General features: G+C 37.1%; 1 protein-coding gene across 1 annotated transcript; it reads right to left on the bottom strand.

The window, feature by feature from the left end:
- Window positions 1-2,823: 2,823 nt before the first annotated feature.
- Window positions 2,824-16,127, bottom strand: LOC115715081 (probable glucan 1,3-alpha-glucosidase). The gene is made up of 6 exons (XM_030643878.2): window positions 14,423-16,127; window positions 6,298-6,571; window positions 6,080-6,215; window positions 4,309-4,519; window positions 3,826-4,032; window positions 2,824-3,456 (listed from the first exon to the last, which is right to left on the bottom strand). Exons 1-6 carry the CDS (start codon window positions 15,995-15,997, stop codon window positions 3,091-3,093), a joined length of 2,769 nt encoding a protein of 922 aa, XP_030499738.2. The 5' UTR covers window positions 15,998-16,127; the 3' UTR covers window positions 2,824-3,090.
- Between the last annotated feature and the right edge of the window lie 224 nt (window positions 16,128-16,351).

Genomic DNA, 16,351 nt, shown 5'->3' with positions numbered 1-16,351 from the left:
TTTTGAAATTAGCTTCTTTGACAATTCTCTCCTTCCCTGAATCGCCCTACGTTGCTTGGCCCTGCCGTTGCCGGAGAAGGGAGAGTCCTTGGTTCCTTTTGTCGAGAAACCACCATTAATGCGCCGGCCGATCTCTGAAGTTCACCCGACGCCTTCCCGCTGGACGAAAATTCCACCTCTTCTCTAATTTCTTCTTCCCTTAGAGATTGACTTTTTTCAGCTTCATTATTTTTATAGAACTCAGAGTCCTGGTGCCATATTGTGTGGAAAAAACCACTAAATCTATAGCCCCAGTCATTCAGTCTGAACAGTTTCAAAGGAAATTCGAGTCCCCCGTGACGTAACAGAATAGAGTTGTTTGCGAATCCCTGATCATCTCCTCTCAATTTGAGTCTCAAGTGGTGTAAAAAGTTCTTCTTTGCTGTGTCTTTCTCTACATCCAGCAGACCTCCATATAAGCCACCAATTTTCCCCATGATCTCAAGGTTCCATAAGTTCAGGGGCACCCCTTCTACCCCAATCCACGAGCTCCTGCATTCTACTTTCACCTCTTTGTATTGTTCTTCCCCTAATCACTTAACAAAAGAGACAATAGTGTCGCCTGTTCCCGGTATTACAGTACTTTTGATCTTCAGTAAGGTTTCCATCTCTTCCACGTTCTTGCACCATATTATAGTACGATCATCGAACATTTGACTAACCACTAACTTTCTATTAATTTCCCGTGATAGGTTATAGAAAATAGAGCTCCAAGACAATTCGCTGTTGTTTCTGAACATAATCACAGCTCGGCTCCAATCCTTATCACAATCCTCTGCTTGTAGAAATTCATGAAAAATTTTCTGTTCCATTCTCCTCCTTGGAAATGGATTTCGTGGCCTGAAACTCCCATTACCTTTTGTAAGAAGTTCCAGTATCCCAATCTGTTGGCTTTCCGATTCTGAGACAATTGTTGTGGAATACTGTTTCTCCCACCAAGAGGTTTCAAACCTTTAGGATAAGTTCGGTCGAAGTGTCTGTCATCAGTCTGACTTCTCGATGAACCCGTTGTCTGTTTCAAAATATTTGCCCAAGATTGCTTTGTTCCTCCCCGCTTCTGCTCCTCAGAAGGTTCCATGGACATGTTCACTTTGTCAATATTCAATTGATAGTCTCTCTTTAATGCTCCCTTGAGGCATCGTGCAAAATCCTTTCATCCACTAGCATGTTTCTCCTCTGGGATGATCACCATTGATATCTTGTTATTCTTAAGGACTGATACCTTCATGAACACCCCCCTGTTGTTATGAAAAAATTCCAAGAAGCAGCTGTTGGAACTGTTACGAAATGATCTCTTGTAGTTTACTTTCTGCATCTCCTCCCTGTCTAACAACTCTTCTAAAATATCTGACATCCACGAAGCTGCATCCAATGTAACTGCAATTTCATACCCTGAAAGGCGAGTTCTTTCGCATATTCTAACCGAGCCTCCATCATTCGATAAGGTGATCATAAACACCTTATGAGAAGTACGAAAGCTCCAATATTTTTGAGACCCCTGGTCGCCAAAGGATCCAGGATGTTTTCTAAGGCCAAAACCAGTGGGGTAATAGCCATTTTTCTTCCCAAAACCAGTGGGGTTTCGGTGCTTACCATGGCCAGAAGAGCCATGGAACCCCCTCGTATGCATGGGCACAATTCTCTGACTTGAGAATTGTGTTTAGCCATCTTTTTTTTTCTAAAAAAGAGTAATTTTCCTATTTAATTAACTCTCTTAAGAAAAATATCAAATATATAAGTGTCTTGAACAAAATCAACTTAAATATTAATTTTCTAATTTAATTAAATATATCTAGAAAAATACCAAAAGTCTACCTAAAAAATATATGTCTAGATATTTCACTTTTGGAGATAACTAATTCCCTGCCAGTCAGTAGAGTTCCAAACCCTTCAACATAACTATCAAATGGTCTACCCAATTTTATCAAAAATTCTGGCCGCCACATAAGAATGAGTGGCCCTAGAATCAAATACATAGAAATAAGAGTTGTTGACCGAGAGCTGACCTGTAATAACTAAGGGACTGGCTAGTATGGGTAAGAGCAAACACCCTTATTGGAGCAGGCTTTGCTACGGTCTTCTACTCTTCTTTCTTGAGTTGCAGGCAATCTCTTTTGTAATGTCCAGGCAAACCACACTGAAAATATACTCGCCCTTTACACTCAACCAGATGATGCTTCTTACATTTGGGACATTCTGGGTAAGTGTATCGGGTTTCAAAACTACCTTGACGGTTGCCACGACCCTGGTTCCCTTGAAACCTCTTGTTCTGATTTGAGCCACCAAGTGCAGATGGTGCCTTTCTCTTCTGAAGAGTAACTACCACCCCTACCATAACAAAAGGTAGGAGGAGCAGTGACTCCACCAACCACCTGAGTCCCTCGAGACTCTTGGATGCACTCAACTTCGCCCTCAGCTCGTAATGCTTTTCCAACCATGTCAGCATAAGTGGTGTTATTGTCGGTTGTGATCATCAGGTCGTGTTTGATTTTGGTATTCAATTTAATTATCACTAAAAAAATACAACTGCACGCGAAACGCAATTTGTTTCCTAATTAATATAATAGAAGAGAATAATCTAATCCCACCTTTTTTTTACGATATCAACATTATCTTCAAGGATAGTTTTATTACTAAAGAAATAACATTACAATATTAAACCCTTAAAACAAAGATAATGTTTAACATTACTATTTCCATGCTAGTATGAATAGAGTAAGCTATTAAAGTATAACCAATACGGCGGAAATGCAAATTTCCGTATCTACATAGTAGGGACCAAACTTCAAGCAATAGCAATCAGTATTGAAAGATAAAAGTCAGAAAAACCAAAACAATGAGACCAATGTCAAAATCCGCACAGAGAAAATATATAAATATATATCATGCTGGCTGAAGTCTAAAGCATATAAAGGTAAAATTGCATCTGGAAGAGGTCATTCTGTCTCTAAAACTAATTATGTAAGCAAGGCTCTTCTTCCGTCAACATTAAGACCCTATCAAATTACTAGATCAAAGTTAATATGGTGGGATGGGGGGCATCGTAAATTTCTACAAAAATTTTATTGTCCAATCACTGGCAACCGGTACATTAGGTTTGCGGATTGTGATGAAACTTGAGCTTTCCTTTGATTTAAGGAGTATCGGTCCCATTTCAACTTCTACGTTCCTATCTTCTGGTTCGATGATGGCATTTTTCGGTCTAGCAGAGTGTCCCAACAATATGATCCTCTCAATAACACATTCAGAAGAAAATTGTGCTCCGCCAGGAGCAGATGCCACATTGTGAGATGTAAGCTTGCCGTTTGAGAAAACAAAGCGACGGTGGATGTAAGCACCGTTTTCAAATGAAAAGCTTTTGCCATCGTCGATATAGAGCTCTCCTTCAGCCTTTTGGGAACTATTAAGAGCAATTACCTAAAAAAATGGCACAAGACGATATCAATAATCTATGGATCATATGTCAAACAAACAAGAACTACTGAAACACATGTTCTACTGAAAAATGTCAGTGACAGTAACCGGCAATTCACCATAATATCCAGAAACACATGCTCTAAACTTCTTTACATCTGCCTAACAGATGCCAGAGAACTGACAGAGTATATGTATCTAAGTATATATTAACAAGTTCTATGTATAAGATATACAAATAAAATTTCCGTGCAAACATACATGTTATTTTTTCTCTTTTTCATATTTAATTCTAAATGTATAATACAAAAGATAAAGCTGACTTGACGTCCAATAAGTTTTTAGAATTTTAGAGACATGCTCAAGTTTTACCAGAGTGTATGGATCGTTTATCATCTGAGTAGAGCTTCGTCGCAACCTGTCCTTCCGTGGAATGATTGTTCCTGCTTTCTGGAATGCAGGAACACTCTCTTCAGAAACGTCAAGCTTATGAGTCACACCTCCCTTGTATACAGCTCCAGTTCTCAAATCATACCAAGATTCTTTCCCAGGCAAATAAACAGATGTATGCTTTGCTCTCTGGTAGAAGGCATTGGAAAAACAGATTTTATCACCAGAATAATATTAGCGGTAAGGGAATGAAAAAAGGAGAGCATCAGCAAAGGGAATAGCGGTGGAATTCGATGTGCAAATATACAAGGGAAAAGCAAACCAAAAGATGGATATCATTGCCTAGCTAGCACATTGGTAAAGGATGTTGAGATTTGTGGGCATTAGAACCAGGATAAAGTGAAACAAAGCTATGAAGTACAGAAAAAAATACAAAATCAAGTAATAAGAACTCAACTAATTTACCTCTGTGTAAATGCCTTGTACCAAAAGACTGTTTCCAACCATAAACGCTTCATCGTTGCTAAAAGTAGCTTCATCAGAAGGAAACTCCATCCATAAAGGACGAGCAACTGGAATGCCACTCGTGTTCGCCTCCCTAAATAAAGTGTAAAAATATGGAAGCAACATGTAGCGCATTTGTACAGCCTCCCTTATAAGCTCTGTTCTTCTTTCTCTGTATTAAGAGAAAGAAAAAAAAATATTACAATTATGTCCTAACAAGTAACCGAGCATAATAAATTTACATGTATATTTGGAGATGGGATATAACCACCAAGGAAAACAAGAGGCAGGGAAACAAGAGTACTACAAGTCGACCTCAACCATACAAAAGTGGAAGACATCAAACAATCACCAAAATATACAGCTACATACCGGTTCATAAAAACACAGAAAGGGTATCACTCAGTTCTGTAACATAGAAGACTGATATTAAAATCCAAAAAGTGAACAATTTTATAGTTCCTTCTAAGCCATAGGAGCACAATATTTGCCAAAACTCAACAATTGCAAAAATCTGAGCTATTTTTGACATCAAAACCAGGAAATAAAAAAAAAAAAGCACTCTTCCTAAATTGAAATTAACAGAGTAGCAGAGCTCTGTCAACATAGTCTGGAAACTTTCAAACAACACACTAGCAGAGAAATTATACATAGAACACAGCTTAGACAGCACACAATAAAAGCCATTAATATGGTAATATTGAAAATGAAAACTTGACCACATGGTATTATTGACGAAGCATCTTCTGTATAGATGCTTTCATCAATACACAATGGTGGCGCTTCAGCAGCTGCTGCTCCCGCTGCTGAGGAGAAGAAGGAAGAACCAAAGGAAGAGAGTGATGATGACATGGGTTTCAGTCTGTTTGATTAGGAGCTTCTTTCAGTGTGTGATGCAGTACTTTGATATTTTAGTTGCTTTTTTGGGTTATTACCTTTTTTATCTTTTGTTTTAGGAGTTTTTCTTTTATTCTTAACAAATATGTGTTCGCATTGAGTGAATTATTCAGGGTCTTGTGAATTTGAACATCTTTAGTTCTTTAGATTTTCCCATCGAGCTTCTTGGTATACGCTTTCTTTGGAGTCATTTTTGGCTTCCTATTTTTAAATTTGCAAATGCTCTAAAAAAAGCTCAATGACAATCCTTAATCATTTACCTAAAATTATGAGAAAAGCACAATGACAATCCTAAATATTATACTTTCTTTTCATGTGATAAGATTAATTTATGGGCAACCCAACCACTTAAACACACATTCATGCATCTAACCACGTAGATGAGCCTTATGTGGCTCCAAACATATCCTAACTACAAATAATGATAAAAATAATATGGTCATAATGATAAATGTTGAAAGCATTTGGGACAAGATTAGACATTGGGTAGCCACTTAGTTACGATAAAGATTTCAAAAATGAAACTAAACAGGTAAAAAGTTCATTAGCTTTCTGTTTTTTGGCTACTGGTCCAAGTGGGAGTTCTCACTCACTCTTCTTGTATCACTTTCAATACATCAATAAAAGTCTTTCCTTTCAGAAATGTACATATACACACATACAGATAGTCATACATATATATAACTCCTAATTTAGATAGTTGTCTTTGTATCAGTTTTGCTTTGTCTCCAAAAAAGTTGGAATGAATCATCTTCTGTCTTAGATAAATAAAAGCAAGGAGCACCGCATTTGGGGTTGAAAACTGTAAAATTAAAAAAGATTATGAAAATCTTACCCAAACAACCAAGGTTCTCGTCTTTTTGTGTCATGATGAGCATGTGCTCTGAAGAAAGGATAGTAAGCACCTATTTGATACCAACGAACTAATAATTCGGGCTCAGGATTGCCAAAGAATCCACCAACATCAGCACCTGTATAAACATTATAACATCAGTTGGTGTTAACAAGCAAATATTGTTGCTTGATTATCCTAATTAAATAGTTGTTTCTGACCTGAGAATGACAATCCTGTAAGACCAAGAGTCAAAATCATAGGAACTGAAACCCTAAGGTGATCCCAATCGGCTGTATTGTCTCCGGTCCAAACTGCACCATACCTTTGGCTACCAGCAAAAAATGCCCTGGACAACACAAAAGGTCTGTCGCTACCATCACCTCGCTTTACAAGCCCATCAGATGTAGCCATGTGAAAGTAGTATCCATAAGCATTATGCACCTCCCGGTGCTCAACACCCCCTTGGTGTAAAGCATCTCTAGGCATCGTAACCTGGAAAGTCAAAAAGTTTTCTAAGTATGTAGCAATGAGATTAAACTTTTATGCAGAACCATCTCTTTTATATTTTAAAGAAAAACAAATAAATATATAAATGAGAGAGAGGACAGAGAATAAAAATTAGTTAGAATAGCCATGCTATGCTGTACTACATAGTCTCTATAAATAAAAAGTTAACATTAGTTAGAACAGATATTATATGCTGCAGCATCACTTCTCTACCTATGAAACATCAAGGGCCAAATTACACCTACCTTTTAGGCTTCCTATAAATGTACTTTAACTAGATTTTGTCAAAAAATTATGTACTCTAACAAGATCAATCTAATGAGAAGGGAAAAGGGGACGGTCTCGACATTTTAATCAGACTATTTAAATAAACACACGTGCACGTACAAGGCACCAAACACTGTAAAAGTAAGGGATAACCTAACAATCAATATGGGAATAAGGAAAAGGAGAATTTGAGTTTCAATGCATTGTCGCCCCATAATTCAAATCAATCCCATATAATGGCACCATTACTAAAATATGCTAATTTTTTCTATACTTCCAAAACTACTCCCACAGCTCACCCAAAACCGCCACCTCCACCACCAGTCTCGATGGCGCCACCCAACCCCCTCTCTCAATTTCAGATTCTCTCATTTCTCTTAACTTCCATTGAAACTACAAAAAAATAAAACCCATAATGTTTTTTTATGATTTAGAACTAGTAGAAAATGATGAATCAATTGTATATTTTATTGAATAGAATAGGATGTACTGTATTTATATACAAAACTAAAGAGATTAAATAGAAAATTAGAAGAGAAAATAAGAGCTTGTTTGGCTGTGTTTTCAGTTTTCGGTTTTTAAAATTGTGTTTTTAAAAGTGGGAATAGAAAACAGTTTTTTGTCATTTTAAAAATTTAATGGTGTTTGGCACAAATTTTTAAAAACTGTTTTTAGATTTTTTCTTACGAAAAAAAAATTAATATTTTAGCACCATACCATGACATTAACCCATCCAGGTCTAGGTTCGGGTATGTGAGCAGAATATAAAATATAATATGTTAGACAAAAAAAATTGTTTTTGAAAATTGAAAACAGAATTTTGATGGTTTCTGTTTTCTAGTTTTTTAAAACTCAATTTTTAAAAAACAGTTTTTAAAAATTTTTGCCAAACGACTCCTAATAGTTTTTTAAAACTGTTTTCAGTTTTAAAAAGTAGAAAACAGTTTTTAAACTGTAAAACCAAACAGCCTCCCACTTATTCAGGATCCTCCTCGATATTTATATTTATTAAAAGGCCTCACTTATGGCAGAGGAAAACCATAATTACAATTAACAACAATCAAAGTCCTAAGATAGAAGCATTTTCCAAGACTTATAAGATTGTTTTCCATTCTCTACATAAATCTAAAAAAGACAAATCCTCAAAGTGTTTGGTTCTAAAGACCCAAGTAGCTGTCCAAAATTTAGCTGTCACCCACACATCCGCTTTTGATTTAGCAACCCCTTCAAAAATTCTGGCATTTCTTTCCAGCCACACAGTCCAAATTATTGGTAAGATCACTGTTTTCCATAGCTTTGTTCTGCGTTTACTGCCAGTTAACTTGGAAGCTATCATTTGTGGTACGGACCTTGGCATAACCCAAGCCAATTCAAACTCCTCTAGCGCATGTCTCCATAAGTATCGAATAAAATTACATTCCAGAAACAAATGTCCAACATCTTCTCCGCTGCCTTTACAACAAACACACCAGCCAGGGGAGATGTAAAGGAAAGGCTTCCTTTTTTGCACCTTGTCATGGACACTCACTTTGTCTAAAGCGACGAGCCAACCACATACTTTAACTTTTGAAGGAACACAGCTTTTCCATAGGGTCTTCGTCCAAGCCAAGTCCCCAGTCGATGGATTTGATGTCAACCAAGAGAAGGCTGATTTGCAAGAAAATACTCCCGATGGGTCCGATTTCCAAATGCGACTATCATCCGAAATACTCAATACTTTTACATGTTCCACCTTTTGCATTAATGAGATGAGGCTTCGCATCTCTCTATCCATCAAGTTCCTTCTAAACTTGAAATTCCAATTCTCCACCCATCCACCTGGTAACCCTTCATCACCTATCATTTCTTTTATAGGAGCATTCCTTCCTTTTGATATCACTGCTAAGTCAGGGAATTCACTAATCAAAGGGGAATCGTTAAGCCAGGTGTCTTCCCAAAACCGAATCCTATCTCCTCTTCCAATTTTGAAGCGTACCAATCCCAAGTACTCGTCATACAGATCTGAGATATCCCTCCACGGACCTTTGGGAGACAGCCGACTTCCTTTCTTAGAATCCCAAAAAATCTCAGCCCTCCCATATCTGCTTACCACCACCCTGTGCCACAACGAATTTTGCTCTAAAGGAAATCTCCACAACCACTTCATAAGCAAACTTTTATTTCTCAACTCTAATCTCCCAATTCCTAAACCTCCCTCATCGCGAGGCCTGCAAACCTCATCCCAAGCCACTAAATGGTCCCCACCTATAGACTCACTGCCTTCCCAGAAGAAGTCTCTCATCATTTTCTCCAGTGTTCTAATTACTGACTTAGGTGCTTTGAATAGTGACACGAAATATAAAGGAAGAGAGGATAGCACTGACTGAATGAGAGTCAACCTACCCCCTTCAGATAAGAATGCACATTTCCATCCATCTAATCTTTTGGCACACTTGTTCAGTACTGGTTTCCAGAAACTCCATTTTCTAGGTGAACCCCCCAGAGGCAATCCTAAATATTGAAGTGGCCATCTTCCTACTTCACATCCAATTCTACATGCCAGACTTGAAACGATACTCTCATCCGTACATATTCCCAACAGTAAACTTTTTCCAAAGTTAATCTTTAGTCCGGATATAGTACAAAATGCTTCTACTAACCGCAACAACTTGTATAGCGACTGCTCGTCATCAACAAAGAATAACGCATCATCTGTGAATTGAAGGTGACTAACTTGGACTTTCTCCTTTCCTACCAGAAATCCAGTATAGTTGCCTGAACTGACTGCCTTATTCATCATTCTCCCTAGCACATCCGCCACCAGAGTAAATAGGAAGGGAGATAATGGGTCACCTTGTCTGAGTCCTCGTGACCCAGTAAACTTTCCGCTTGGGGTGCCATTGATGAAGACTGAGAATGAAGTAGAGGAGATACAACCTTTAATCCATTTTCTCCATGTTTCCTCAAAACCCTTCTTCCACAAGACCAGGTCTAAGAAGTCCCATTCCACTCGGTCGTAAGCTTTTTCAAAATCAATTTTGAAAATCAAACCGCTCTTGCCTCTACTTCTGTAGTCTTCCACTGTCTCGTTAGCGAAGAGAATTGAATCCAGTATTTGTCTTCCTTCAACAAAGGCCGATTGAGTTTCAAGAATAGTTTCTCCCAATACACTCCTGAGTCTGATTGAAAGCATCTTCGCAATGATCTTATAAACACTTGTTATAAGGTTGATTGGTCTGTAATCTCTAACCCTACAACTGTTCAGTTTCTTAGGGATTTGGCAAATAAATGTTTCGTTGATGCTTCCTTGGATGGTGCCATCTTTTTCAAATGCCTTGATAACTTTCATCAAATCTTCTTTAATTACCTCCCATTGAGACTAGAACAAGGCATAAATGTTAATCATGTTCAGCTTGTTACAAAGATAATCAACTGGCACCTCATTCAAAGCCTTTGTGAAAATGTCTCCTAATTGTTCTTCAATCTTCACATATCATGTGGAGATCAAGCCTTAAACTACCATGGTGTAGAAGGTGTAGAAGTTACAGTGCCAGATCCAAGAGCAAATAATGGTGATCCATCAGCTACGGTAACAGAAGAAGTGGGACTATAAGATTGAAGAGTGGAAAATGGAATTACCTGTCATGTGATTTGTTGCACCAAAATCAATGACCCATTTTGAGAATGTGGAAAGAATGCATGCATTATATTTACCTAAATAGGCAATTGCAATGACAAAAGGAGAAGAGGACTTGAGTGATTCCTGGTACCTTGAAAACTTGGCAAATTCATCCGCAGAAGTAATAATTGATTTGTCAGATGCATTATTAGTGCTTGCAACAAATAGTGTTTTTGCTTATATTTAAATTGCAACCTCTTACACTCAAACTTGGTAAGGCTTAGTTTCTTACAATTGGTGTAGTAAATACGGGTGCGCTTTTTGACACTGCACGAGCCCAGAAGGCCTGGTTTCTTACAATTAGTGTAGTAAATACGAATGCGCTTTTCGACACTGCACGAGCCCAGAAGGCACGAGCACGACCAGACATAAGAAAATATGGGCTTGGGCACGACACAACACAAAAAAATTTGTGTTTAAGAACGACATGGCACGAGAAGCACGAAAGGCATGACACATAAGCAAGAATAAACAAACCCAAAAGACACATCACGCGACAAACCCAAAAAACACGACACAGAACAACAAAAAACCCTATAATTTAATAATTATAATAATAATAATAATAATAATATATGTATTTGTCAATTGTAAATAAGTAAAAATAATAATAACACTAAATATTTTAATTCTTTAATTAAAATTATTAAAATAATGTAAAACTAAAACTATATATTAATTTATCTATAGAGTGATAAAAAATTGAGTATTTATAAGTAAATATTCAAATTCTAATAATCTTAATATTTTTTTAAATAATTATCAGTAAAATATTATTGAAAAATTACATAAATGTAATTAGGATTATTAAATATACAATATAGTTTAGTAATCAACTCATTAATTGTAAAAAAACAAATATTGAAAAATAATGCACGAATTCGAGTCTGGATATGAAAACGGGCCGGTGTGAAAATATCGAGCCTACGAGCCGTGTCGAGCCTACCCTTTGAAAATATTGACACAACATGACATGGCCCATATTTTTTTAAGGCACGATCCATATTTTGAAAAGCACAAAAAAATGAATCGTGTTAGCACGACGCACACGAATTTACAACACTACTTACAATAGTTGCACATAATGCTTCTAGATTCCGGTGTTCGATTGTCAGGCCCTTGTGAATCGCCTCCTTTGTAACCACTTGGAGTAGAGATTTTCAATGGTGCATGATTATTATGACTAACCAAAGCACTACTAAGAGAAACATATGGAGTAGTTTTCGTGCAAAGAACTTGTGACTATACAGAGTCAAATTTGGATGAGTGTTGCCAAAAAGCTCATGATAGCCATCTGCTCTCGCTGGCACGGTTGAACATTCACACCAGGACTACATGGCAAAAACACATTAAGCTTTTTGTATATCCTCTTCAATGCCATAAAAAAGTTCATAAGAGTTTGATCTTGTATCTCCGCGCAATAAAAGGCTTTGCAAACATCTACATATGAGATAGATTGTCTTTTCCAGAATATATAAAAACTCCAAGTAATCCATTAGTTCTTTAACCAATTCACAATGATTGATCAAACTAATTATCTCATTATCAATAGAATTTTGAATTTGAAGAAATAAGTGAGCATCCTCTCATAGCCACATTTTTCTTGAATCGTCTTTTTCTTAGGGAGGATCATCAGTTAGATGACCATCTTTGTCAACACTCCTTATTTAAAGTTGAATTGTCTTACTCCATTCCAAGTAATTGGGACCAGTCAATTTATGATCCATAATTTTGGACATCATAAGAACCACATCACAGAAAACCACTGATTTTGGATCTAATTTCATTTCTGCCATAACCTCAAAAGCAAATATCGAACAACAAAGCAGGAAACAAACAACAAAACACCCAAACACATAGAACAGAGAAATACCAAACTAGAATAGTGTAGTGGGACAAATGCAAATAGTCTAGAGAGGAGCTGAAAAAGAGCTAGAGACCAACCACCACCGGAGAGATCGTCTGACGCACCGACACATAAGGTGGGTGGAAGCAAAAACGAGAGGCGCGTGAGGCACACACGTAAGGAATGCGACAACCTGACTTCGGGGTATAGGAGATCGGTGACTGGGCAAGCTTTATGAATTGGCGGTGAGAACAAAAGATCACTCTAAATAGGGTTCCCTAAAAAGAACTCTTAAAACCTAATTGCAAACCCCAATTTGTGATTCCTAATCCTAAAAATCAGCTCTAATACTATGTAGAAAAAGGTGAATCAATTATATATTTTATTCAATAGAATAGAGCATGTATTTTTATATACAAAACTAAATAGCCTAAATAGAAAACTTAAGTAATTACATTTATTTTTAATTTCTACAACTATTATACAGCTAATATATTCTAACAAAACTTAAACCCACAAATAAGTTCTAGTAAGACATTTGTTAATATATTTTGAATAGATCTTGACCCTATTTTTTGATTTGTTTAGATTTGAAACTCTAAAATCTGCAAAAATATGATTTTACTCGATATCCAACTCGATGGGACTTAGAAATAATGATTTTTATGAAGAAAAAAAAATTGCACGATAAAACTCAATGCCCAACTCTACAAGGCTTAATATCATGATTTTTATAAAGAGAAAAAAAATACATTTTCACTTGATAGTGCTTAAATGCAATTCTTGCAATAGGCTTAATGTTTCACTTAGGTGTCCATTTAAAGTGATCTATTTTTTGAATTTGGGTATATTTTTCAGGATCTACGGGTTTAATATGTGTACATACACGTTAGATAAATGTATACCTTGAAAACATGCCAAAATTCAAAACAATACCCTATTTCGGATGATCATAGTTTTAAGGTATACATTTCTCAAATCTTAAATGCATATGTAGCAAAATGATCACCCCCGAGAGATGTCCACCTTCTCATAAAAACTCTTGCATAATTTTTTCTTCCAGCAAATTGATTGAGAGAAATAGATTTTGCTGCAATTTGGCTCTTAAATGATTGAGAGCAAATTGGTAGGGGTAGGCGTAGAATTATGGCTGGCAGCAGTGCTAGCCATTTTATGGGCGGTTTAAATTGGGAGAAACACGATAATATTTGAGGGTAAAGAGTCTACAAAAGAAGAAATTTGGGAGGAGATAAAATTTTAGGTAGCAACTTGAACCTTTTAATCAAGATATTTTGAAAAGATCTTTCTTTCCTATATTTGTGTAGAGAGTGCGGAAACCTATTGTGCTAGTTTTGTTTTCAGTCATCTAATAGGTATTAAGCTTCTGTAATCATTTTGTATATACAAAGCTTTTTGACTTTCATTCTCTTGGGAATCCCAAGTTCATGTTACCACGGTTTTCCTTTGGCAAATGTGAGGGTGGAGATCAGACAAAGACATTAGACCTCTGTCTCTTTTTTCAAAAAATAAAAATAAAAATAAATTAATAGCTAGTGGTGGCAGTATGATTGGAGTTGCTTGCTTTGCGTTCTTTGGTTATTAAAAGAACAGGTTATTTCTCCATGGATTTGGTATTTTCTAAGCTATCCTTGATTTTTTTTTTTTTTTTTTTTTTTTTTGGTGCTAGCCTTAGAGAATATTAAGTATTTTGTCTAATTTTCCAAGAGTGTCCTAATCTTTGAGTAGATGAGAATCTAAATTTTTAGGCTAGGATTTTTCTTCTTCCTCTATGTAAGAGAAAAACCAAAAAAAAAAAGTTGCATTACGTAATTTAGGACACAAATTCATGTTACTCTCAGCCAAAACCAAAAGAACCAAATTCTGCGTCATGAAATAATCAAGCATGACTTTCGGTTAACATCAAAGTAAGAGGAGATTCATGAATCATGAGTGATTAAAAAGAATAGAAAGGCAAGTCACCTTTTGAGTCATGACCACTGAAAGCAGAAGCGTGAAGATAATAAAATGCATGCATGAGAAACATAAGAGGTTGCAAGCCACTTACCTCTGGACCATTGAAAACAGAAGGCTCATTCATGTCGTTCCAGATATACAAGGAAGGTGTGGAACCAACATAAACTTCAGTAGAGAACCTCTCAGCCCACCAAGATCTAATCTCAGGATTCACCACATCCAAGTAAGAAGACGAACCAGGCCAACACCACCCATCATAATCATTGCCAGTAGCATCCTTAACATAATAACCCTTCTGAGATGCTTCCTTGTGCAAAAAATAAGAGTCATCTCGCTTAATATGAGGATCAACGATAGTTACCATGTGCCTACCCTTGGCAGCCAACTTCTTCTGCATCTCTTCTGGATGTGGAAAAAGAGTTGTATCCCATGTGAGGTACCTCTTCCCATCAGTATGCTCGATATCAAGCCACAACACATCATAAGGAATATCATGCTCGTCAAACTTGGAGTCCACATTCTCAACATCCTCCTCGTCTCTATAATTCCACCTACACTGATGATAAGCAGTAGCAAAAAGCTGTGGCATCGATGGCCGGCCAGTCACACTGGTATACTGCCTTACAACATCTTTAGGACCCGGACCAACGAAAAAGAATGTGTCAACAATGCCTGCTTCGCTCATCCAAAATGTATCAATCCTACCCTGAGACGAAGGCAGAGAAATTCCAGACTCTGCATCCCATCCAGACCCAAGAACATCAATCTGCATTTCAGCTGAGTTCAACCAGAAAAACCCAGAAGTCCCACGAGATTTCCCATGGGAAATCATGAAGGGTATTGATCCATAAAGCCCAAATGGGGATTCATGAACGTACTCAAAGACATCCAAATTAAACAATCTATAAGGTTCAGATTCCTCAATCCCAGGTCCTCTGGTGGGCTTAAGAGCAAGGCTTGTGGCATGTTCAGGAATCCCATAAACAAAATCAGCATCATAAAACGACACGTCAAAGCTAATAGATTGAGAGCCATAAGGCCTCGTATCAGTATGTCCTTTAAACCTCTCTTCCCATTCTTCACCTTCTTTCTTCACCTTCAATTGCTCAAAATCAAACAAACCATGGGAATTAATAGAGATTACACGACGCTTACCTTCTTTTTCCCGAACATAAACTTCGAACGGGTCGTGGCGAAGAACGACCTCGTAGCCGTCGGATAAATAAACGACAGACAACGATGAATCTTCCTCCGTCGAAAGCTTCTGAAGCCAAAGCTTCTTATCATCAAGCTCAGGCAAAATCACATCAGGGACCTCAAACCGCTTCTTTCGCGGTTCTAGCTTGGGGTCCTCATCGATCTTTAGCCGCACGATCCCGTCCTGGTAAACGGAGAGACTGAGAATCAATGGCTTGGATTGTTCTTGATCTGGGTTTTCGTGATTTTCCTTTGGAAGGAGCTTAGCTGTGAGCTCACCATTGACGATGGTGACATCATGGGCAACGAGGGCGCATGAACCAGGGCTGCGATGCCGGGCTTGCTTGCAGAATGGGGTCTGGTTGCAGGTCCTGAATTCTTCCTTCTTCCATGAGAGAACTGAGCTCAGATTTGAGCCCAGAAGAAGGAGAAGAAATAGGAGACTGAGATTTCCAATTTGGGTTTCCATAATGGCTGATGATTGCAAGGAAAATGTGAAGCGAATGCTTTTAAACCCAAGTATTTTTCTAGTAATGACTACTTGGACAGTTCTATTCTATGGATGCAAAGCTACATACTTGGAATTGCTTTCAAGGACTTCAGTAAATTACCACACATTGAGAAGTTATGTTTAAAGAATATAAAATTTAAAATGCATACAAAAAAATTATTATATCTTTTTTTCATCATGTATTGGAATAGTCTTTCTTTTCATTTCAAAATAGAATAGTCATTCCACCAAAATGATAAAAATGTCATTCTATTAAAATGACATTCCAATACTTTAATATGCAATCAAACAAAAGAATAGAATGAAGATTGT

The sequence above is a fragment of the Cannabis sativa genome, chromosome 4 (genome assembly GCF_029168945.1).
Source record: "Cannabis sativa cultivar Pink pepper isolate KNU-18-1 chromosome 4, ASM2916894v1, whole genome shotgun sequence".
NCBI classification, from domain to species: Eukaryota; Viridiplantae; Streptophyta; class Magnoliopsida; order Rosales; family Cannabaceae; genus Cannabis; species Cannabis sativa.
The sequence above is the reverse complement of the archived record's forward strand: the minus strand, read 5'-3'. Positions and strand labels throughout refer to the sequence as shown.

What these genes read in the sequence shown, in the direction of transcription:
- LOC115715081 (XM_030643878.2), bottom strand. Translation starts at nt 15,997, where the DNA reads ATGGAAACCCAAATTGGAAATCTCAGTCTCCTATTTCTTCTCCTTCTT. An exon ending in TACAGGATTGTCATTCTCAG is followed by an intron (nt 6,216 to 6,297) that starts GTCAGAAACAAC and finishes ATGTTTATACAG; the next exon opens with GTGCTGATGTTGGTGGATTC. An exon ending in CGAGAACCTTGGTTGTTTGG is followed by an intron (nt 4,520 to 6,079) that starts GTAAGATTTTCA and finishes CTCTTAATACAG; the next exon opens with AGAAAGAAGAACAGAGCTTA.